Below are 26,899 nucleotides of genomic sequence, written 5' to 3' on the forward strand. Positions count from 1 at the left end.
CACTAAAAACGGACTCATATACACTTTTATTCCAGCATGATTTCTATATATATACTATTTATTTGAAGGAAATCTGCATTCAATGAATACTCTCATTTTCATATTACATTAAAGAAAATCTATTTTAATAATTAGCTTCATGTTATTGTTTGTTGCAATAGAATCATTTTAATTGTTCTATTTAGAAATATTATTTAAAGTTAATTTAATTTGTTTTTAATTTAATTTATATTATTATTAGTTGACAAGTTACCTTTAAACCGGAAGTAAGTTTAAGTTATGAGAGTTAGTTGCCCTTTAAGCTATTAGTTATTTCTCATTTGATTTTCATAGAGACAGATTGATGTGTTTTGTGCCTCCCTAAATCCAACATATGGTCCACTTTCAGGAAAATCGTAACAACATCGAACATTCCATGTATTTTAAATAAGTGACTAAACTCTCCGATCAGCAATGTTTCAACCTGGCAACGCCGGGTATATACGGCTAATATTCTTGAAAATGTAACAGAAGGTCTATTCAATCTACAAATAAAAATTGTTGCTGTTCAAGTGTATTTTCATACCACTGTTAAAAAAAAAAAAAATGTGGTTTTATCTTTTTGTTTCTTCACGTTGTACTTTAATTGAAAACACGTTTCTGTGAGATCTAGAATCTGAGTCAGATTTCAACGTGTATTTAAGAAATTTGGGTTTGGTTTTGTCTAAACATCCTTGAGCATTTAATGTTCCAATGTTAAAATCTTTTATCTTTCCACAAGAGTCGTTGACTTTTCTGTGGTGTTATCACGACAGTACAAATAATGTGTCATTGTGATATTGTCCAGAGAAAATGCTGCTGGCAAATAAAATCTATTCTGTCTTAAGAGATTATAGATAAAAATAAATGACAATGTGTGTACTGTAATTTGAAATGCTACCAGTTGTGTGTGTGTGTGTGTGTTTTTCTCGACTTACTGACTTTTATGTTTTTCTTTTTATGCAAATTTCCCATCTCAAGTTATCAAGAATCAGAACTAGATTTGGATTTAACTTTTAAAATAAGTTTCATTCTCTAATATTGGTCACTGTTGTAATATACATTTATGTAAGTTACTTTGTGTGTGTGCAGAACGGTCTTTACCAACTCAAGTTAGTTTTGGTCTATAGACTTGAAACTTGATACGTAGAAGATTTGAACCTGTGAAACAAATTTGATTTGATTCTAGCTGGAAAAAATAGCTGCTAAAGAGTCAAAATTGAAGAAAAAAATTTTGGCAGGCATAAGTCAGCTTAATTTGTATTCTCCATGCATGTGCAAATATACATTTATACATTTAATATTGTTAATTTTTAAAGTTTTGATATCCAAGTGTCTTTAGGTCATATGGTAGTGAATACCGCTAGAGAACTGTTTGGGTTTGAATTCTAACTGATGGCAACCAAGTCCGTTTTTTTTTTTTTTTAACTTTTGATATCGCTACTATATATTGGGTACAATATAATAATCAATAGAGAATTTGCTCTATAATGATAAATACGAAATTTGCATAAATTAAAATATATTTAAGCATATCTACGACTGGGCGGCCTGGATGCTCTGCAAAATGGAGCAAAATATGGCTTTATGGCTGGGTTCAAATCTTATGACCGGCAGGAATTGTTACCCTACACTAAAAATGTATACTAATGCTTATAGATTTAATTGTGTAATCGTAAGCATGAAACACTAGTGTCTGTAGGTAAAAATGAATGATTATTCTTTAATTATAATTATCAAACCCCTTTAAGAATACGTGAGGGTGGGCACTGTCTGCAGAGTGTCTAAGGTAGTCGACTATCGTTGATATGCAATGTTCACGACTTCTGTTCATGTGAACACTCTAGATTACCTAATGTACTTGCTTGAATTTGGCATTTAATAGTTTTCAATTCCATTCATTCCCGTGGCAATTATTTGGTTGCCCTGAGGTAGAGGCTCAGCAAATGGAGCAAAAGGTGACTTCCATGGCTGGGTTTGAATCTCATGACCAGCAGAAATTGTTAACTACACTGATAGTTGTGTAAGCATGAAATACTAGTGTCTGTAGGTAAACATGAATAATGATCATTTGATTATAAATATATATGCATTGTTACATATTATAGGTTCAAGTTATTCAAAATTGGTACATCTTCACAACATGAATCACCAGATTAAATGGAATTAAAACAAAGTTGTGTTTTTTCCTCCGGAATTCATTTGAATTCAGATAACAACCAATAAGCCAGTTTTGAAGAAACAATGCCAACACAAAAAAGTTATATAAAAATCCAATGTTTATCTAGTACAGAAACAAATATAAAAAGGTAATTTGAGGAAGCTTTCTATTTAATCTTATTTAGCAATAGCTAGCAAAGAATAAATGCATACAATCATAGGTGTAATAAGGCATCACTTATCTTCCGTTATGAATTGAGGATAACAGTATGTCCGCAAAAATGCGACAAAATGTTCATTCAATTTTCAATGTTTTTTTTTTTTTGTTTTTTCTTTTTGCAAATTTTATTTTTAATAAATAAGTAGAATGTTCTTTAGCTCTGGAATTCATGATGGTTGCCTCAAAAACGGCTTAAAAGTTCTGTGGCCCAAAATTCAAAATGGTTGCCATCCAATGGGTTTATATGGCAGGCATGTGAAAGAAATCATAAAGTCAAAAGATATTTCTTTTCGTTGTAATCTAACGATGTCAGTAAATAAACGCGTTTTAAAATTTTAGTTCGTTTAATCACTTCAACAAGACCTGATGATTTTCAATAGAAAATATTTTTCTAAGCTCGTAGACGTTCATCAAACATTTCAAATGTATTATTTTCCAAAAGTAGATTGTCTTTACATAAGCGAGAGAATAAGTGTTAACGGTTTCAAAACTGGCTACAAACTAAAGATAACACTGATGTTATCACGTTGCAAATTAATCTTTTTAAAATGAAACGAATTGACCATTTGTGCATGCGCGATTAACAAACAGTGTTAAAACCAGTATTTTTACCTGCTCTCCTTCAAACAAAACGACATTCCTAAATGGAATCATTGATTTTTTTTTCTAATTTTTTGATGTTATGTGTTCGAGAGATTGCTCTTTCTACCGGTACCTGGTTTGTGCTGGTCTGATGTGGATGACGAAAGTTTTTAGCGGACATACAAACACACAGACAACTGGGATTTCTATAATAGAGGATGAAAAATAAGGGGAGTGAAAATATAATCATTGATTTCATTGCAATCTATTTCTAAATTGCAAGTGAAAAGTCTAATTGGTTTATTTCTTTACTGTCACTTGCTATAACTATAAAGTAAAATCAATTTGTAATTAAAATGTTAATATTTATCTACATGAATAGATGAAAGATATTGTTTTATGTGAACAAAGTTATGAAATGAATTTGGAAGAGTCTTCATGATGTCAGTGGTGTTCCATCTTGCTTCACGGATGGTGTAGTTTAGGGTTGGGTCAGAGAGGTGGACGCATAGAATGCATCATAAGCAATACATGTTGATGACTTCAAGTATGTGGAGAACTTTGTTCAGGAGGTCAGGTTTCAAGTATTTCAAGTAGTGAACTTTGCAAAATGATAGTGAACCAGTTAAGCTAGTTAAATATTAAAAACAAAATTTTTTTGCAAATATTTTCTGCCAATGTTTATATAAGTTTATCCTATATGAAATTTTTAAGTTATTAATGTAATTATTTTCTGCTGAGAAATGTGATGTACGTATCTAATATCTCTAATATATCATTGCTTGTATTGTAGACACTGGCTGTCACAGATGATACAGTACTTGAGGCCCACAATGAAGATCCAGCTTTGGTGCAAATGCGTTTGATCGACGATGGAGGTAAACAAGCTTTATCATTTCACATTAAAAAAAAAAAATATCAGACGACTTATTTTGTTTGGATCATTTGAATTACTGTTCTTATCTAGCATGTTATTTTCACAATGTTTCAGTTGAGATAATCTTCAACCATTTTCAGGTACATTTTGTCGAACTTGGAATTGAATTTCAAACAGAATCCTTTATTTAATCTACTAGTGGGGGTGCCCGGGTGTTTATCAGTGTATATAGTGAAGGAGGAAGAAAAAAAAAAGTTTTGGTAGGCTTGAACCCGAAGCCTTGAGGTGAAGTCTGAAAAGAAAACGTGACATGTTACCACTACGCTAAGATGGCAGAGGAAGTGAGAATTGTTCAAATTAAACACTTAAAAAATGCAGGTGCATAGAGGAACGACTTTTTTTCTAGGTCAAACATCACGCCATAGAGAAATGAAATCACACAGAGCCAGTTAAGCTTAAAACTTTCTGCGTATTTGTTTGTTTCCCCAAGATGTTGGGGAAAACCAGCTCCCCATAAAAAGGGGAATGTCCAAATGAATAGCAATTGTCTGATATGAGGGGTTTCCCCCAGATTGATCAAAGCTGATTGCTTAATAGACGTGCTGACTCGAAAGGCCGAGAACATGACTTCGTTTTCGTAGTTTTGCTTTTATATATGAAAAACACGAACAAACACGCAAGAAGACAGAATAGCGGGAATTTTATAACATAAAAGTTGCTTAAATAAAAGATAGACACGACCTCCTTTCGTAAATTGGAGATATTATAATCTATGGAGTATATAAAAAGTTCTAAGATGTGGTACTTCCCCCCCCCCCAAGACTTTGCCGGACATACAAAAAAAGTGCACCCACAAACACATTTCCGCTTTTATATTATAGATGAGAATGACTTGTTCTCATTTCATCAGCCATAACCGAATAGCAATTTGTAATTGTGTTCTTGTATTGCCTGTACTAAGGATTGAACTTGCTACCTCCAAAAAAACTGTCAATTAGAGCTAATTATAACTTAGTATTTATATCTGTTGCACCATGAGTCCTTCCCAAGTTCTGCAAGATGTACTTGAAGATCTGAGATTACATCGACCAAAATATTGTGAAAATAAATAATCTAAACAATGCAAATTATCAGTCGTTATGAAAAAACTTTCAAAATATCATAACAGGTAACTGTTTTTACTGATATGAAAACATTTAAACCATTAAAATAATCGGTAATATTATTAACTTATAATATTACATTTGCTAAAATTTACACATTGTTAACTGTATTTACCCAGCATTATCCAGGGTGCACTGAAGTTATTTTAGTTTCTTAACTTTCATTTTATTTTTTGCACATTTTTTAAAACAAGGTAGATAACTATTAAATTTAAAAGGAGCTATCCTCCTTGCTGATTTTTATTTTTAGGTGATTATTTAAGAATGCTTCATACTAGCAGTCATCTGGGCCGGACTAAGTAATCTTTAAAATAAATTGTAGGGAAGTTTTTTTTTTCTTTTTTACACAGGAATCACCGTTTATCAAGGCCCAGAAACCACTCGAGGATAAGGGTTAATGGGTATACATTAGTCAATGTGATTATAGCGTAGTAGACATAAGTAGTGGGAATTTTGTAAATTGGATTACTTAGGGGGAACGGTTCATCAAGAATTTGTTTAAGTTGAACTTGAAGACAATCAGATTGAAAGCAGGCAATCGGAAGAGAGTTCTACAGGTGTGCAGTTCTAAGAAAGAAGCTTCGTTAGTGGAATTTACATTTAGGTCTAGGTACAGACAAGGTGTGTGGGGAAATTATTGATAGTGGTTTTGGCCAAACGAGTGTTTTTTGTGAAAGTTTGGCGAGGGGAGACCATAGATTGAAGCTCAGATGAGCATTTGCCATGAAAATAACAATAAAGCAGAGACATGCTCGCAATGTCTCTTCTGGGGGAAAGAGGTTGCAGGGAAGAGAAAAGGGCATTCCCCAATAAACTACAAAGTCTTTTTTGAAGTCTGTCAAGGCAGGATAAGCTGCTTCTAGCAGCTCCTACCCAGATGTGGCAACAGTACTCTATCGTTGGCCATACCTGGCTTTTATATAGGTAGAGAATTGCATTAGGAGTGAGATATCTACTGGAGCAGCAGAAGGATCCCAACATTTGACTTTGGCAATGGATTTGATATACGTGTTCCATTTCAGGTCAGAAGTAAAGTACATACATTTTCCAAAATAGGGAACAACAATAAGAATTGAAAATTGTCTAGTCAGACCCAAATAGCATATGATAAATTAAATAGCTCGTCAGAAGCAAAATGTTTTAGTTATTGCTTTTATTAGCAATATAATAACATGTTTAGTCACAATTTATTTCCAAATAACTGCTAATTTGAAACCTTTTTAAATAGTCGCCCAACAATAAAAAATTAAAAAGGGGAAGAACTGATTTTACATTGAAAAAATTAACAGAGTTTTTGTAAGTTAAGTTTTCAAATGTGCAAAAAAAAAACAAAAAAAAAAGAATTAAAAACTAAAATGATTTCACTGCATCACATGCAATGCCGGGTATGTAGAGATGCTTTACAATAAATTGTTTACAAGCGGTAACGTGTTTCAACATTGAATAATAAAGAAACAAACTTTTATCCTCCCAAACAAACATCGATGCACAGTATTTATTAGATCCAAACTTCTTTGAAAAATAAACTCTCTTTGAACTACTCAACCTTAAAATTTAAATTCTATTCAGTGTAATATGTTAATACAAATTTTAGTTATGCAAAACGTTTTGTTTCATTATAGTTTGTCCTTTGTAAAGTTAGATTCGGTGGGTAGTGACCTTCTCTAATGCTGGTTTTCTGGGGCTAAAGAAAGGAAGTGCAATATTTAAAAGTACTGCTGCCTCTCTCGGCTGGGTCAGGTTTCTCTTTTCTCAGTGGCATTATTGCTAATCTTGTATGATATTAAATGATAACAAATTATTGTTGCTTGGTAGGCAATGTATTTGCAGAAAACCTGTTCTGTATCTATCTATCTATCTATCTATCTATCTATCTATCTATCTATCCTATAAAAGGAACTTAGTGTGTGCATTCATTCTCTATGGACTCAGAAATGGCTGGGCTAATGTTTTTGAAATTTCACACAAAGGTATTTGATGTGTTTGGAAGTGTTCTTACATAGGTTTTGCATCATAATGCATCTGATAATTACGGCATAATCACATTGACACACTGGTTTCTGTTTGATCACCAAAGTTTAGCAACATTGATCCTGGTCAGTACTAAATGGGTGACCATTTAAGAATTCACAGTGCTGTATGTTCTCTCTGCTTATCTTGGCATTGTTTCCAGCTGTCCTGGACTTCTTGCCACTGGACTCAAGCAATGCCAAGCCAGGAGAGGTGAGGTAGAAGATTGCGCAATTCTTGCCTCACTATTTCAAGTGTAGCTATCTTTATAGAGGGTATCCATTGTCTTTCTAGACTGAACAGAGGTATCGCGTCTGATAACTGTCGCAAATTGATAATTGAAAAAGTCCGATTAAAGAAGGGAGTTCGATTTTGACCAAAGTTAACACTTTTATACAACTTAACATCACAAGTGCATTTTAGAAGTTTTATCACCACACAAACAAAAATATCAATCAACTGTAGATTTTTTATAAGACAGGGGCGCATTTAAAATGAATATTTCTTTTTGAGCTCAGTTGAATCCTGACACTCAACTTTTGCATTTTAAACTTTAAGTATTTACAGATAATTTTATAAAATCAACAGTAGATTCTCTACAGTGTAATATACAATATACATATCTATTGTGGACTTTCACTGCAAGGAAGCATGTGAAGCTTCTTCTGGTATACTGCATGAGGGAGAAGGGATCTAACTAGAGTAGACAACCAATCGACTTGATTAAAAAAAATGGGCGATTTCACTGATTTCAATGACAACAGAAGTATGGGCGGGTGGAACATTTGTTGATCCTCATTTAATCCTGGACAACGTCAGGTCTTCCTGCTGGTATATAAGTTAAATGCTCTAACTTTGACAGTATTCTACCTGTATAAAAAAAACACCACTTCAAAATTATATAAATGAAAGGTGAAGTAAATCAAATCTGTCAAATACTTCAGGTGTTCAATCAGTTGTATTGTTAGATTTAGGATCCACCATAGTTTATATATGCTTACTGGCAAGGAGACCCGATGTTGCCTGGGATTGAATTAAGATCAAACATTCCTCATTTCCATTGTCATCGAAACTGGTGAAATTGCTTATTTTTCAATCAAATCCATTTGATTGCCTGCCACAATGCACCAGGAAGAAGCTTCACATGCCTCCCCTGAGTGACTTAATCCACAATACGTTATAGGCTACATTGCACTGGAGAGAATCTATGACTGATTTTATAAAATTATTTTATATAATTGCTTGAATTAAAGTTTAAAATGCAAAACTTAAGTATCATGGTTCAATTGTGCTCTAAACACTAATATTTATTACAAACACACCTGTCTTAATAAAGAACCTCCTTTTGCTTGTGTGGTAATAAAACTTCTCAAATGCACTTGTGATGTTAGGCTGTATAAGAGTGTTAACTTTAGTTAAATTTGGATTGTTCCTTCTTTCATCGGATTACTTCAATTATTGATTTTTGATACTTATCTGGGGCATTCTGATATAAACCTATCTAAGAACACTCCCAGGCACATAAGTTATGTGTGTGAAATTTCAAAAAGCTTCAGTCGAGCCATTTCGGAGTCCATAGGGAACGAATTCACACAGAAAAGTGTCTTTTATATATAAGTATATAGATAGCTATATAACAACTCGGAAAGATACGGCCCTGTCAGTGGGGCATTAGAATACACCGACTGCCCCTCTTCAGAGGGTAAAAGTCCCTCAATGGGGGTCATGGATATGACCTTAAACTATATCCAGTGGTGAGGCCCCAGCTTGCGGGCTTTGGGGAGTGTGGAGCCACCCTTTAATTACCATTGCTCCCAGGTCCACTGACCCGGAGTGGTAGTACCTGTTAGAGTTCCAACTATGGGTTAAATAGAAACGACTTGAAAACAACAAATATATTCTATTAAAAAATTTTTCTTCAAAATCTTTGGATTCGGCATTAAATAACCCGAAAAGGGTTGATATGCCGTAAAACGAAAACAACGAACCAACCAATCGAAAAGATACAAAATTATGACATTAGTAAAGTATACAAGTTTCAAAAGGGGGAGAATGGTAAACTGTATTGAAAGCAATGAATCCCGAGCAATGGTGGGAATATATAACTAGCATATATGTATGTATATTAGTTTTACGTACTCAGCTTTGTCCAAAATTCATTAATTTCAATATAGTTTATTTTTGCTTTTTCCATTATTCATTCGTATCGTATAAGTTGATTCTATCGTTGACATTGGTTTACCTGATATTTTTCTAGTCAGAATTCTTTTTATAAAGACATTGGCTACTTATAAGACGGATTATGTGAAGGTTGACAACATCCTGAGTGAAAGTGATTTTGTGGAATGAATTGGAACGAACATGTACTTGGAACACCCAGGCCATTAGTTTGTGTTAGTAACCACTTAACTACTGTCACCTCCGTTTTACCGTTATAAACACAAAATTAAATAAAATATTGTTTCATTCAAAGAAAGAGTGATTCAAAGATGTGAAGAAAAGATGAACATTTTGCTTTCTCCTTGTTCTCTTATGCTCGCTCACTATGAGAAATCAGTAGTGGAAGTTGAAAGAATTTAATTCCTATTTGCATGTGGTAAATGATAATGTATGAATGAATCTATAAAAGCAAGTACGTACACGTAGTTGTTGTTTAAGTGTTTTTGTTTTGATTTTAAAGTTATATTTTTATTTTACAAATTTGAAAAAGGAAACCAAATATTTTGTAAGAAAATAATGAAAGCTATAATAGTTTTAAAAAGAAATGTATCTATTTAGGTATCTTTTTTTTTTAAGTCATAGCATACACACGCATGCAGACATGTGGTTAGAAATGTTTTTATTTTCTGTAATATACTATGGAATATTATTTGAAATAATTAAAATTATAATTCAGTTTTATTAGTTATACCCATAGAACGCGGTATTAATTTAAATGCAGCAAAGTATGGACAACTACATATCTAGCGACTCTATTTTGGTAATAATTTGCACTAATATTATTAGGAACGTTATAAACCTATAACGAATTGCAAAATAGCAATTGTTTAATGAATTGTGGGTATGCTATTCAACAGACAAACGTGAAATATACAATTATTATAAATCAAAATAAAAAAAACAAGAAATCACACCAACTAAAATTCATATTTGTAATGAACAGTGATATTGTTGGTTAATCATCTTTGTTGCTTATCCTATGAAAATAAATAGTGAATCTAACAGTGTATACTACTAAAACAATTCAGGCTGGATAAAATAGGTAATCAATGAAAGCGATTGGCTTATTTATTTTTTCTTTTTATAAAATAAACTAAAATGTATATAAATGACTTGCGAGTCAGAATCAAATATAGGTTTGTTAGATAAATTGGTATTTAGCTCTCATTTTTGAAAACCAGACAAACTTAATTTTATGCACACACACACACACACACACACACACACACACACACACACACACACACACACACACGCGTATGTGATTATAAGCAGGTTTAACTGTAATTTAATAAAAAGGACATGAAACTACCAGGTCTATGCATGTGGTAGTGTAAATGCTCAACTCCTGAAAATTAAAAAGGTTCAACTTCACAACCTTGGTATGACGTTTACTCTGGTTGGGTTGAGCTGGCTTTTTCAAAAGGAGAAAGTTTCTAGGGAATTTAATTAATAAGCAGTCTCCAATTGCATGTAAATCATTGTTAGGGAAGATAACCATTTTTTTCTTTTTTCCAAATAATACGATTGTTACCATCCTTTCATATACATCAGCTGATATTCTCAATTGCTCACCCATCTAGTATGGTACTGACTAGGCACAATGTTGCTTAACTTCAGTGATTTAACGATGAACCTATCTGTCAAAATGATCAAGCTGTATATAATGAAAACAAAAACTGAATCTGACAAATGATGAAGCACCCTCATAGAGATGCAAGAACACATTTAATAAAAGTTTTAAAATATAATTTATTGTAATTTTTATTCTGCTTGCAACAAATAGTTTAACAAAGCGACCGTGTGCATTAAGTCACCGGCTTGAAAATGGAGGTAAAATTAGACTTAATATCAACATTCATTAAAGTTCACATTGTTAATCTTATTAGAGCTGGATTATTAAGCCGATAACAATATTGTTAATCTTCTTAGATTATCAAGTTGAAAAAAAAAAAAGATATCTGCTAATCTGCTAATCACTATTCAAGGTAAACATGTCCTTTAATATACAACTCCAATAAGATTTTTTTTATTTTCTTATTTATTGGAGACGAAACATTGTGGTTGGTGCGATTGTTTTTTTTGTTTTTGTTTTGTTTTTAAATCGTTTTAACAATTTTATATTTCTCATTTCTCTGAACAGCATATCCATAATTCATTGAATGCAAGTTATAATTTTACTTTGAGTTGAGCATAAAATTGAACTTGCGTTCATTGCACAGGCCGTAATCGTCTACTTCTGTTCATCTGAATTCAATGCTTGGTTTATGCCATAGTATCAATCATATAGTCTTGGTCACTGCTATACAACAAAGGGATCTTCCTTCCAAGCAAAATCTCAACACAAATTTAAAACAAGCAACCATGTTTTGAGAGATTACGATGAATAAATACAGCATAATCACATTGATACATTGGTTCTCGTTAGTTAAGCAACGTTGAGCCTGGTCAGCATCTATTTAAGAATATTGGGTGTTGTGTGTAGAAGGTTAACAACACCTCCCTGTAAGAACTGCAAAAACTTAACGTCGTCATTTCCTTTGACAGGGATATAAAAATGACTGAAAACTGCTTGTGAATTTGATATTCTCATGAAACTTCCTCCTATGGAGGAAGCTAGTTCAACCCACTGAGGGTGAATGCCACTTCGGGTAAGGAGGGTTATAATGATACTTGGTTTCTCTATCAGACAACAAACATGCAATTAAAATAAACATCTCTTTCAACTAAATACAAACACTTCCCCAAAACCTCTCTCTCTCTCTCTATCTCTCTGTCTGTCTGTCTGTCTGTCTCTGTCTCTCTCTCTCTCTCTCTCTCTCTCTCTCTCTCTCTCTCTCTCTCTCTCTCTCTCTCTTACTCTTGGACCAACAAAGGAAGACCAACCTGCACTCTTCTGCTCATTTTACTGGAATTTACATAGATATCACTTAGAGTAGGCTACACAGCCAGCTTATTTGAAAATGATGGGCTGCTTTATCATTGGTCATAAAAACTTACTTCCCAGAGTGTCTATCTGTAGTGGACATTAATTCAGTAGGATTTCAAGTGGTCTTATTTCTCAACACTAACCCCCGTTTTAAAGATGCAATTACTTATGACACCATTAAAGATTTTCTTGGAAACTTCACCCAAGTGATGGAAAAATGACATATGCTTTATATATTGCCTTTAACAGAAACGTGTAACAACATTAAAGCTACATCAGCTGAATGAAACTGCCAGTAAAATCTTCCATTATATTTTTATTATGTTGTCAGTGGTCAAACCGGTCATATATTTTTTTCCTATCATCGACTCGCCATTTGCAGCATGCAACTATGCATCCCACTAAACATGCAGCATTGTGTATGTTTACAGACTTAGGGGTTCATAATATTTGCCAAAAATGTTAATGCTGGAATTACCGCAACTGTATTTGAACTGGCTAGTCAGTTTCATAGTCTATGATAATACTCATTATGTTAACAATTTATTTCTGCAGGTTTATTTATTCATGATTTGGTTGATTTAAATTTTTGTGTGCATCAGAACACGTTCTCTTTTAAGCACTTTCTATGCGAATACAAAACCAAAATAACTTATGAAGTCATGGGTTCTTTCATGTTTTACATTGTGTACATCCTCCAATCCAAATTATTACAAATAAATTAATGTTCAATTACCGTTTTATTATATATATATATATATATATATCATAAAAAGTTTTTTAATACATTAAAGAATTACAAGAAATATATTTACTCATGAGGAAATTGAATATTCGGTACTGGAATTATAAAGAACATAGTTGTCTGTTTCAAGTACTTTGTCACTTATTTAGTTATTGCTTTTATTATTTGTGTATTAGAAAAAAATTGACACATTGAGATCTGGTTAACTTATTTGAATAAGGAAAACATATTTGCAAACACAGACGAATTAAAAAAAAAATTGCTAAAATCCTAATTTCTCTTTCTCTCTCTCTCTCTCTCTCGTTCTTTCATCCTCTCTCGTTTTTTCTCTCTCCCTCTATTTTGTTCTGTCTTTTGTTCACTCTTTGTTTTGTTCTCTCTTGTTTGCTCATTCTCTCTTGTTTGGACTATCTCTCTCTCCCTCTCTTACTTTTTTTTATGTTCTCTATCTCTCTCACATTCGTTCTCTCTCTCATTCGTTCTCTCTCTCTCATTCGTTCTCTCTCTCTCATATTCGTTCTCTCTCTCTCTCATATTCGTTCTCTCTCTCTCTCTCATATTCGTTCTCCCTCTCTCTCTCTCTCTCTCTCTCATATTCGTTCTCCCTCTCTCTCTCTCATATTCGTTCTCCCTCTCTCTCTCTTATATTCGTTCTCCCTCTCTCTCTCTTATATTCGTTCTCCCTCTCTCTCTCTTATATTCGTTCTCCCTCTCTCTCTCTTATATTCGTTCTCTCTCTCTCTCTTATATTCGTTCTCTCTCTCTCATATTCGTTCTCTCTCTCTCATATTCGTTCTCTCTCTCTCATATTCGTTCTCTCTCTCTCATATTCGTTCTCTCTCTCTCTCATATTCGTTCTCTCTCTCTCATATTCGTTCTCTCTCTCTCATATTCGTTCTCTCTCTCTCTCATATTCGTTCTCTCTCTCTCTCATATTCGTTCTCTCTCTCTCTCATATTCGTTCTCTCTCTCTCTCATATTCGTTCTCTCTCTCTCTCATATTCGTTCTCTCTCTCTCATATTCGTTCTCTCTCTCTCATATTCGTTCTCTCTCTCTCATATTCGTTCTCTCTCTCTCATATTCGTTCTCTCTCTCATATTCGTTCTCTCTCTCTCATATTCGTTCTCTCCCATATTCGTTCTCTCCCATATTCGTTCTCTCTCATATTCGTTCTCTCTCATATTCGTTCTCTCTCATATTCGTTCTCTCTCATATTCGCTCTCTCTCATATTCGCTCTCTCTCTCTCTCTCATATTCGCTCTCTCTCTCTCTCATATTCGCTCTCTCTCTCTCTCATATTCGCTCTCTCTCTCTCTCATATTCGCTCTCTCTCTCTCATATTCGCTCTCTCTCTCTCATATTCGCTCTCTCTCTCTCATATTCGCTCTCTCTCTCTCTCATATTCGCTCTCTCTCTCTCATATTCGCTCTCTCTCTCTCTCATATTCGCTCTCTCTCTCTCATATTCGTTCTCTCTCTCTCTCATATTCGTTCTCTCTCTCTCATATTCGTTCTCTCTCTCTCTCATATTCGTTCTCTCTCTCTCTCTCATTCGTTCTCTCTCTCTCTCTCATTCGTTCTCTCTCTCTCTCTCTCATTCGTTCTCTCTCTCTCTCTCTCTCATTCGTTCTCTCTCTCTCTCATTCGTTCTCTCTCTCTCTCTCTCATTCGTTCTCTCTCTCTCTCTCTCTCTCATTCGTTCTCTCTCTCTCTCTCTCTCATTCGTTCTCTCTCTCTCTCTCATTCGTTCTCTCTCTCTCTCTCTCTCTCTCTCTCTCTCATTCGTTCTCTCTCTCTCTCTCTCATTCGTTCTCTCTCTCTCTCTCTCATTCGTTCTCTCTCTCTCTCTCTCATTCGTTCTCTCTCTCTCTCTCTCTCATTCGTTCTCTCTCTCTCTCTCTCTCTCTCTCTCTCTCTCATTCGTTCTCTCTCTCTCTCTCATTCGTTCTCTCTCTCTCTCTCTCATTCGTTCTCTCTCTCTCTCTCTCTCATTCGTTCTCTCTCTCTCTCTCATTCGTTCTCTCTCTCATTCGTTCTCTCTCTCTCTCTCATTCGTTCTCTCTCTCTCTCTCTCTCATTCGTTCTCTCTCTCTCTCTCTCTCTCTCTCATTCGTTCTCTCTCTCTCTCTCTCATTCGTTCTCTCTCTCTCTCTCTCATTCGTTCTCTCTCTCTCTCTCTCTCTCTCTCTCTCTCTCTCATTCGTTCTCTCTCTCTCTCTCATTCGTTCTCTCTCTCTCTCTCATTCGTTCTCTCTCTCTCTCATTCGTTCTCTCTCTCTCTCTCATTCGTTCTCTCTCTGTTGTTTGTTGTCTCTTTTTCTCTCATTTGTTCTTTTTGTTTTTCGAGAGAGATAGATAGATGGATGGAGAGTCATAGCTGTCAAGGCCTGTAGCAGGCAGGACACCGCTTGAATGAATAAGTTTGTTATATTTACACAGAAAAGATGTAAAACTTGAGTCACTAAAAAAAAAGTACTTGTATGAAATCCAGAGAATGTCACTTTTTATGGAGCCAGTTTAGATTATTGACAAAAAAAATTCTGAGTCAGTCCCAGAAATGGCTGAAACATTTACGATTTAAAGTCTCCTTTTAATTTTTTATTTTTAATTTGGGAGAATTTTTTTTTTTTTTTTTTTTTTTTTTTGGATCAAGTAAAGAATAGATACCCTGTAGCAGACGACGCCGCCTGGCGGTGACAAGCGCACATTTCAACTAACACCGGTGATTCGACCTTGACATTGGCACAAGCACATAGCATCGGTTGTTTGTAAACACGTCAAATAACAAACATACTCGAATATTCGCCAGCAATTTTTTTTTTATATATATTTACAAAACTTTTGAAGATTTAAAAGAAAAAATATATATTTATAAAACATTTTTTTTTAAAAGTAAGTAACAAAACGAAAATGGGTACTTTCTGTTTCGGACTTTTGCGACCAAATTTTTAAATCTCGATTGTTTATTCTTGTGATTTTATTATGCATAAAAATTGCCTCGGCTTAGAAGGATTTCTCCTTCACTGACCACCGACATACATCGCACTTTAAATAAATATTGAATTGTATTATAATAATAAATAAATAAATAAATAATAATGAACCTTTTTTTTAATAAGTGTTATTCAAACAGTTTTTATTTGAACTTAATGGACTGTTTTTTTTTTTTGTATTCATTAACTGTTTTATTCTTTTTATCAAACAAAAATAGAACTTTTATAATGAAATATATATTATGGACTGTTTTTCAAACATCGAAATTTTAAAATTAAAGTTTTATTAAAAAAAAAAAGACGAGATGTTTTTCTTTTCGAGATATTTTTTTTCACCATTTATCATTTTTAAATTTTATTCAACAATGAAATGATAAAGAAAAACTTTTCGTTAAATATATTTTTAAAACATTATAAAATATCTACAAAGTCTATTTTTATGCCTGTAAAAGTGTCTTGAAAGTTCAAATAAATTTTATAATTTAATTGAAAAAAAAAAAAAAAAACAAACACCTCGTCTTATTTTTTTTTTTTTAATAAAACTAACTTTGATTTGAAAATTTCGATGGTTGAAAAACAGTCCATAATGTATATGTCATTATAAAAGTTCTATTTTTGTTTGATAAAAAGAATAAAACAGTTATCAAAAAGTTCTGTAAATATATTGAAAACGCACTCAGAAAGACGCCCAATTATTTAAATATCTTTTATTTAAAAAAATATTGCTCGCGAATATTCGTCAAAATTTAATATTTAAAAATATTATTTTAAAAATATATTAATTATCGCTGAAGTTAATGTTTTAAAGAATAATTTAATAAATATTGAATTTTACTAAAAATGCACACAGCCCCCCCCCCCAAAAAAAAATCCATGGTACATTAAAATCATCTTGGTCGAAAAAATCCGAAACAGAAAGACACCCATTTATTTAAATATCTTTTATTTAAATACGTTCGTTTTGTTACTTATAAAAAAAAAATGTTTTGTAAATATATATTTTTTTTCTTTTATGTCTTCAAAAGTTTTGTAAATATATAAAAAAAAAAAAATTGCTGGCGAATATTCGAGCATGTTTGCTATTTGACGTGTTTACAAACAACCGACGCTATGTGCTTGTGCCAATGTCAAGGTCGAATCACCGGTGTTAGTTGAAATGTGCGCTTGTCACCGCCAGGCGGCGTCGTCTGCTACAGGGTATCTATTCTTTGCTTGATCCTTTTTTTTTTTTTTTTTTGAAAGATTAAAACAGTTTTTTAAAACCTAACCTTTCAACATGTTTAGTGTTATCTACCAATTTTTTTACAATTCTTTTGTGACTTTCAAGATGTAAACTGCTTCAGTTCTTTCTGGGACTGTCTTGAGATTCTTCTCATCAATACTCAGAACTGATTACAAGAACAGACATCCTATATATATATATATATATATATAAATATATATATATATATATATATATAAAAGTGAATGTGTGTCTGTGTACATTTCCCTACGCAATAACTCTGTCAATATTTAGTCTACAGACTCGAAATTTGATATACAGGGTACTGAGATTTGGGAAAATTGATGTAATCGGTTTTCGGCCAGAAATTTGGCTGGTAAGGGGTCAAAGTTCAACGATTTGACCTTTGAGAACTCTACCAAACTCCTCCGACAATTTTGGGTCTAGACACTTGAATTTTTAGATATAGGTTGTACGTGGATCTAACTTAATAACTTGATGTGAGCCCAAAACAATAAATCTTAAGGAGTCATAATAGGGATCAAAGTTAAAAAAATTGACCGTTTTTTTTTTTTTTTTTTGTTCAGCATACACCTCCAAACACCCGGGCAACACCAGGCCGAAATGCTAGTATATATATATATATATATATATATATATATATGTGTGTGTGAAAATGTTTGTGTGTGTGTGTGTCTGTCTCTCTATGTACACTTCCCTACAAAATAACTCTGTCAATTTTCGGTCTACAGACTCGAGATTTGACATACGGGGTATTGAGATTTGGGAAAATCATTTTAATCGGGTTTTGGCCAGAAATTTTACTGTTAAAGGGTCAAAGTCCAACGATTTGACCTTCAAGAACTCTACCAAACTGCTCCGCCAATTTTGAGTCTAAGCAGTTGAAATTTTAGATATAGGTTACTTGGACAACTTTATAATTTGATTTGAGCCCAAAACAAATGTTAAGGGGTCATAATTGGGGTCAAAGTTAAAAAAATTTACCTCTGCAGTCTTTACGAAATTATTGAGCAAATTTTTGGTCTAAACATTTGAAATTTTACATAAAGGGTGTTCAGACATGCAGCAAGCTCTTTAATCAGTTTTTTCGCTGCCAAGAGGTCAGAGTTGAGTGAGTTGACCTTCGCAGACTCTACCAAATTCCTCCACCAATTTTGAGTCTAAACACTTGAAATTTTAGATGTAGGTTACTTGGACCCGGGTCAAACATTTTAACTTAATGTGAGCCCAAAACAAATGTTAAGGGGTCAAAATTGGGGCGAAAGTTAAAAAAATTTGACCTCTGGTGTCTCTACCAACTTTTCTCTATGTTAGTTAAGTAAGCCTATTATATAGAAAGGCATTACGGTACATATGCACACTTTTTAATATATACATATGCACATACAGTTATGAACAGTAAAAAGGGCCTGAGCAAGGCCGGGTTGAACTGCTAGTATATATACACTTTGAAATAAGACATTTTCAATTTTGCATTCAAATATAAATATTAATAACACAAAATTCATTTAGATATCTCGATAATGCAATACTGCTTCATTGGAACAGATACTCATTTTTATGTTCATCTAAAAAAAAAAAAAAAAAAAGGTTCAGTTTATTTACTAAACAAGCGTACAATTGTTGGTGTGGGCTTTTGGCTTTTATGCATATATATATATATATTTATTTAAAGATAAATTAGAAAACTTTAAATGTCAGGAAAATGATAAAATCATTTTTTTTTTATTTACTTTTGTTGGTGTTTCACTAATAAATAGCCTCATCAGGGTAATAAGTCCAGTCTGAAGTTTTTTTTTTCTTCATTTTGTTAGTATGAAGGAGGTAATTCATTGGAGAAGAAAAAAAATTGAATGTACGTGCTGTCCAGTTATTTAACGTGTGCGTTCGCTCCAGTTTAGAGTAGGAATATGAAAAAAAAAAAGTAAAGTAGTTACACACTTTTAGAAGACATTTATTTTGTCAGGAAATTAATAAGATCATTTTTTTTATTTACTTTATATATATATAATATATATATATATATATATATATATATATATATATATATATATATATAGATAGATAGACAAATGTACATGGTCACGACACTAGACCTGCTAATATTTCGGACAGATGGTTGGTTAAAACCGCAACCATGTAAATTTGTTTATATCAATAAAAATATATCTTGCTCTTTTATTGAGCACTCTTAATAACCTTGTTAAATTCATTGGTTATCACTCTTGAATACCTATAACCTGGGGTGTGTGTGTGTGTGTGTGTGTGTATATATATATATATACATACACACACACACATATACACACACACACATATATATATACACACACACACACACACATATATATATACACACACACAAACATATATATATATATACACACACACACACACATTATATATATATTAGTGGTGGGACGATTAATCGGAATCGTTAATCGTAAGAATCGTGTATTTTGGGAGGTATCGGAATCGGAATCGCATCGTTAAAAAATACCTTAATTTTCCGATTCCTTCATTACGATTCTTTTAGTCTGATGTTGAAAAAAAGAAAAAAAATTCCTGATATTTCTAACCGCAAGAGAGAAATAAAAAGAAACCAAAGAAATTCATTATTAACAGGGCAATGCTTAGTGCCCCTCCCTTACAAGGTTCATTCATTCAGATCTATTGTAATCAAAACTACAAAAGAGTTAACTTGAAAAGAAGTATGCAAGGCTCTACATTGCGAGTAAAAATTAAAAAAAACGCTTATCTTTTTGGCGATTGTTTTTTTTTACTGACAAATCTTCTAATAGTGAATGAAAATGCTTTTTCAACTTATATTTTCTTAAAATAAAACGAGCAAAGTCAAATTATTTAAACAGTAAAAGGTTTAATAGAACAATATACTTTTTTTTTCTTTTTTTAAAAGAAGGCTTTTGAAAGAAATATCTCTAAAATGAAATTGATCACGTTGTATTATTTCGCAAAGTTTTGACAGTAGTCGGTTTCTTTTGAAGTTTCAAAAAAATCGACCCCATACCTATCTCTTCCAAACCTAAAGTTATTAAATAACCCTTTCGTTAATTTAAGGGTAATTAATTCAATTCAGTCAAGTTTTTTTTTTTTTTTTTAAATTTCATTGAAATAAAATCCATTATTTTTTTTTTCTCTAGAAAGATAAAACCCTGAATTTGATTATATTAAGAGCAGAATAATATAATCTTTTTTCTAGAATTTTAAATTGAAAATTAAGTGTTTTGCGCAGTTCTTTGCCGAACGAAAAAGAAATTAATATATATATTTTTAAAAGGTTTTGTAATCAGTTAATTTTTATGTCCAAATAATATTTACGATTAATTAAATAATTTCATTTTAAAAAGTATTTATAAATAGAATTTTACTAAGGACTTATAGTTGGGTTTGTATTACTGTACACATAGATTCGAAAAAGTTGTCAAAAAACAAATATATAACAAATAAATGTTATCAAAGGCAAGATAAGTTATTTTTCTACCAAACTGGATATATTTTTCGGGTTTTATTCAATGTAACATGTTTATTCAGCTCGAAAAGCATACAGTGTTTACCGATGTATTGGAAAATTCAAAATGGCGCCCGACACTCTCTTTAACACGGTAAGTTTGGGAAAAGATGTTATAAATAATAAACTATACAAAATACTGCTAGAAAATCGCTCAATATATGTTACCGTGACATATTTTGAGATATATTCAGTGTTTTTTTAATAGTATTTTGTCTAGTTTATTATTTATAACACCTTTTCCCGAACTTACCATGTTAAAGAGAGTGTCGGGCGCCATTTTGAATTTTCCAATACATCGGTAAACACTGCATGTTTTTCGAGCTGAATAAACATGTTACATTGAATAAAAACAAAAAAAATGTATCCAGTTTGGTAGAAAAGTAACTTATCTTGCCTTTGATAATATTTGTTTGTTATATATTTGTTTTTTGACAACTTTTTCGAATCTATGTGTACAGTAATACAAACCCAATTATTAAATTAAATATTTATCTTTTTTATATTTAATTAGTATATATTTTCTTTCTCTTCCGCTATATTTTTTTTATTTAATTCATTAAATCTGTTAATTATGAGGACCAAAATAATGAATCGTGTGTATTTATTCTCTAATTTTCTTGTTTTTGTTCTGTTATATAAATTCTATTTTATTGGTTTTTTCTCTGAAGGATAAATTCTATTTTCTTTGAATTTTTTTTTTCTGTATTCCAATTAAGTAAAATAAATTTTCTCTAGAATAAATTTTGCTAATTTTTTCGTTTAGTTTGCTATATAATAATTTTATTTAATCCAAAACACGACGGTGTAGACATAAAATATCTCTTCCAAAGTTAGGGAACATATTTGGGAACTACCCACCATAAGTATAAAACTACCTGGTATATTTCAAAACAATAAATTCCCTAGGAATCGGAATCGGAATCGTACTTGGTATCGGAATCGTTAATCAATATTTTCCTGGAATCGGAATCGGAATCGTATAAAAATTAGGAATCGTCCCAACACTAATATATATATATATATATATATATATATATAAGAGCAAACAGTTAATAAAACATGTTAAAAAACACTTTGAAAAAGAGTTAAAAACATATTTAATCTGAAAAGGAAACACTTGATAAGTGGATATTCCTTAATCCACGGAGTTTTGAAGAAATACTTTCCTTCTCATCAGAGGGTAGGAATTAGCAAAATGCGGGATCGGATTTTGCATACAAAAGTATTTGATGAAACTGCAAGTAAGTCAAAGATCTTACTTGATAACAAAAAGTGAAGCAGAGGGAATATGGTGAAGAAAAAGGTGATTACACGTGAATGGATAGTCTGGTGAACGATAAATAATCCAATGACGGTAAAATCCAAAAATATAACTTCAAGAAATATATATATAAAATCTATGCATGTATATTTGTACACAGAAAAAGACAAAAATCAAAGTCAATAATTGCCTTATGGAAACGAAAGCAAACGAAATTGGAGGAGTTTAAAAATGCTTGGGCAGCATTCCTCTTTCATATATTTTCTTGCACGAGCAAATACAATGAAAACAATGCTTGAAAAGACATTTGTCGCTGACCTAAAAGGGTTTGCTCTTAAGATTGTCTATAAAAATGCACACATAGTTCCATTAAAATCTGAAAAAAAGATGTGTGCGGTTGAAAGTTGATAGGAAGTGTTTTGCATATTTTGGATTCTGATATGTGTCTTACACGCACGTGTTCTCATGCGAGGTGAAGCAGAAAGAAAGGAAGAATTTCTGGCAATGTATAAAGGTTATAACCATGGAAGAATGTGAGAATAAGCGAAATAAAATCTGGATGGTGACCGAATTTGACCTGATGTATGATTTTGCTTATTTATTTAATATTGACACGTTTGAAGCAAAATTTTCTCAATTTTAGATGCATAATACTAATTCGATTTTTAACAGAAATGATCTTTTATTCAGTACTATATCACAAAAACAAAACTATTTATCTTAACAGGTTTTTGTCTTGTTCTTCAATGGTCGCAATCTTTATACATTACCAAATTTCTTTGTGCATCCCTTTTTATATCAGCCGATTTCAGCGCCATCTGCCATCATAAAAAGGGAGATAATTGGGTGTAAAATGCCTTTGGTGAATATTTGTATGTAAATGAGTGTACAAGAGTAGGTTATGCCACAAATACAAGAGTACTAGCAGTGTTACCACTGTTGACCAAGAGAAGCATATGTATGCAGTGTTATGATGTATGGAAGTGAAACCTGGCCAGTGACAGTTGAGGATATGCGTTGCATGGAGAGACATGATATGATGGATGTCTAATCTGAGTCTTAAAGATAGGTTTAGATCTGATGATCTCAGAGAAAAATTTAATCTGGTCAGTGTAGGGAGATGTGTGCAGAATAGTAGACATTGTATGGCCATATTGAAAAAATAGATGAGTTCTTGAGTTAGATGTAAAACAGTTGAGGTAGCAGGGTCAGTTTATAGGAGAAGACTAAGAAAGGGATAAATAGTTTGGTTGTTTTGTTTCTACAGCATATCAACCCTTTTTGGGTTATTTCATGCTTAATCCGGTAATTTTGGAAAAAAGGGTTTTATGCTTCAAGGTTTTTATATCTTCAAATATATATTCATGGCTTTTGGTTTGTTTTATTTTATGGTATATCAATGCCTTTTTTGGGTTCAATCATTTTGGCAAAAGTTTTTCAAGTTCTTTATATCTTCATATATTTATTCATGGTGTATAGTTTGGTTGTTTCGTATAGAAAAATTGTTTTTGGTTTTGACTTTACAGAACATGATTGAGCTTTGCAAAGGGAGAGGGAAAAAACAATAACATCAATGTTTGGTGCATTTAAGCCAAGAACACGATATCCTCAGACAGCCTGATCTGGTAGTATCAAGAGGAATAAATAAAAACCTCGCCAGAGATCGATTAATTTGGATGTTAATTTCTTAAAGCCACCCAAGACATGCCAGCATATAAAACAGAAATTAAACTAAATATGATGATGATGATGATGATGATGATGAAAGGAAGTAAAAAATAAAGATTCAGTTATTTTTGTAGTCATTTGTTGCATTTTGTCGTTTTGTTATGAGTGCGTAGGTATAAGTTAGTTTTAAAGTTTGCTTTTAGTATTTTTTATGAACACAAATTCCTTTAAGTGTTACAATCATGAAGTGAAGACAAATTTACAAACTGAATTATGAACAATAAACAACCACGAATATTGCTTTATTACAATCTATCTATATAATTATAAAACTCAAATGACCTTGTAATGAGTGATGTAACCCACTTTCCGGTTTATGACATCCGGTTGTGCATGCGCACATAAACATTAACCCATAACAACGTAAACAAATAAACACAAATCGCTTCTTTTGCAGAGTTTGACCTGCGCACTGAAATATTAACGTTATTATTTTGAAATGATTATTTAATATGGGAAGGGTGAGGATGTTTTGCAACTATTCTGTATTACAAGTATATTGTCGCAGTTTTCTTATAAATAAATCAACTTTGACCCGTTGACAACGTATTTTTTTACTGTGTACATTTTCAGCGTTCCAATTGTTGTTTATTTGGGGGGGGGTTCGCATTTACATCGTTCATTTCCGTATTACGTTTAAGTTATTTTAACGCAATTTTCTTACAAATAAATCTACTTTAACCTTTGACAATCATGAGAGCATTTTACAACGTATTGTTTTACTGTGTACATTTTCAGCGTTCCAATTGTTGTTTTTTTTTTTTTTCGCATTTAAATTAAACGATATATCAAAATTTGAATAGTGCAGATTTACCTACAAGTATGGCAAACCACTTATAATTCAATGGCTGTAAGTTTTTTTTTTTTTTTTTTTTTTCAAAAATAAACAATTATAAACAGAACAACTCATAAAAATCTATCTATATTCGTTTTTCATTTTTAATATACTTTCATAGAAATGTTTCTGTTATGTCACAAAAACTATTTTCTTTACGTCACAAGTGTCATGCTCATACATTAATTCCATACCTAATATAACATACTGACCCAACGGGTCACGGGTAGTCTAGTTTATCATAATAATTTAATCTATATTTATAAATCTCAGTGTGTGTGTGATGTTGGAAGAAAGGTTGGAGAATCTACATAAAATCTACAAGTGTAATTCTTATGTAAAATTTGTTGGGAAAGACATTGGAAGAGTTCTCGAATCTCTAAGGGCACTTTTAAGGGTCTTTTAAATCTTTAAATGTGTTCTATTTTGATAAAATTTATATCTTCTGTATAAATTTTTCTAGTGAAGACAATGAAATTGTTGTGGAATCTGTTACCTTCCATGTATCGAATGTCTACATATCTCCAGCTCTAAGTAACACATTCATTCATCTATTTGGTTTCTAAATAGAAATAAAAAACATTAGATTTAATGAGATGCCGAAAACGTATTTAAATAATTCAATATGATTTTTTTTTTTTAATCAAAGTCGTGTTAAAAAAAAACAAACGTGTTCAGATGATAATGAGCCTAAAACTAATTAATACAAAAATATGATTTTTTTTTTTTTTATAAATACTTTTGTAGAAATGTTTATCTATAATATAAATCTCATCTGTCTGTTTAAATGTATGTATGTCTGGCTAAAACTTTCGACATAGGCGACGGATTTTCACGAGATTGGTATCATTTTGAAGCTCGGCGTCTCTGACGACAAATATCGAAAAATTGGCCAAAAATATTAATTCCTTCACTCTCAACTGGGCAGTTTTCTACACGGAGAGGTCGATTTTTTGCAATCATATCGGTTGGATTAACTTTGCGTAATTTTAACGTTCCAAACTTCCGGTCACGTCATGGATTGGCGGTAAGACGTCAGATTTCCTTTCACTTTCTTTTCCGCCTTCGCATCACGAGTTCGAGCCTGCCTGCATACTACAATTTTTTTCTTTTTTTTGCTCAACACACCTCCAAACACTCAGGCAACGCCAGGCACCCAGGTTAGTTTGAAATAAGTAACACATTCATTTATCTATTTTGTTTCTTAATAGAAATAATAAAAATAATAAAAAAAAGCATTAGATTTAATGATGCCGAAATTCAGTCGAATTTTTTTTTTTTTTAATCAAAATCTGTCCGTATCTGACGTTATTCAGATGTCGTGTGTGTGTGTGTGTGTGTGTGTGTGTGTGTGTGTGTGTGTTAGGAGGTGAGGCTTCATTTATAATTTAGAAGTAGATCGTAACTTGTTGATTAATCAAATCAAGTGCGACAGGAAGCTAAGTTGCTGAAGATAACTTTTGAACAGATTCTAGGAGAGTAGAAAATGAACCCTGGGTTTACTTTCGATAGCCTCATAACTCTGTCTTCATATTCCATGAGCGAAGTTTCTGACAACGGGGAAAAAATTGATGTTTTCTGAGTTGGAATCTATTTATCTAACACTTATCATTGTTGGCTATTTTTTTTTTTTTTTTTAAATCTTGAAATAGAGCACTTTTTAGCTCCTTACATCAAGTGACTACATTTTTTTTTTTTTTTTTTTTTTTTTTTTTTACATTTTCACCCCAAACAAGGCATACTGCCACTTTGTTGTAGGGGGGCTACTATCAGGGACATGGGCATCAGGTACTGTGTAGGGAGTTGGGTAACAAGATGTTGGTTCACGTTGCACTTGAACTGCTGCATGTCAGTACAGTTGGGGAAGCAGGGACCCAGCAGGGAATTCCAAAGTCTAGCTGTCATGGGGAAGAAATTACTGGAGTAGAAGGCTCTTACATCTCGGTATTTCTACTGTAAAGGGGTGGGATTTAGCTGCTTGTCGGGTTTTTCAGGGGGTATTTACGTCGAGAGGGCACAAGTTCTTGCAGTTCATCAAAGCATTCATCGTTAAAGTCCTTGTAGAAAAGGCAGAGGGATGCAACATTTCGTCGATGGGACAGAGGCTGATGCTTAGATGACTGTTCAGGACCTATCAAATTGGCGAGTCTCTTTTGAACCTTGTCTAGGAGCGAGAGACTAGTGGTAGATGCACCAGCCCAAATATGACAACAATACTCCAAACATGGGCGAATGGTGGCCTTATAGAGGTATAGGATACTTTCGGGCGTTAGTATTTCTAGCACGGTAGAGAGCCTACCTTCTTCGCAGCGGTCCTGGCGATACTCTTGATGTAATTGTTTCAACTCATGTTTCCTGAGAGCGTTAGGCCGAGGAGTTTAAA

The 26,899-nt window shown here is 32.6% G+C and overlaps 1 protein-coding gene across 3 annotated transcripts in view; it reads left to right on the top strand.

Moving 5' to 3' along the window:
• The window catches only part of LOC145245926 (uncharacterized), a 472,493-nt gene that overhangs the window by 290,514 nt on the left and 155,080 nt on the right, over positions 1-26,899 (top strand). For all 3 annotated transcript variants that reach the window (XM_080107667.1, XM_080107669.1, XM_080107668.1), the window contains one exon: positions 3,774-3,858. In XM_080107667.1, the coding sequence (XP_079963793.1) occupies positions 3,774-3,858 (85 nt within the window). The remainder of the gene's footprint in view (positions 1-3,773; positions 3,859-26,899) is intronic.

Source organism: Euprymna scolopes, chromosome 23 (genome assembly GCF_053919585.1).
Source record: "Euprymna scolopes isolate OS-2025 chromosome 23, ASM5391958v1, whole genome shotgun sequence".
In the NCBI taxonomy this organism is placed as follows: Eukaryota; Metazoa; Mollusca; class Cephalopoda; order Sepiida; family Sepiolidae; genus Euprymna; species Euprymna scolopes.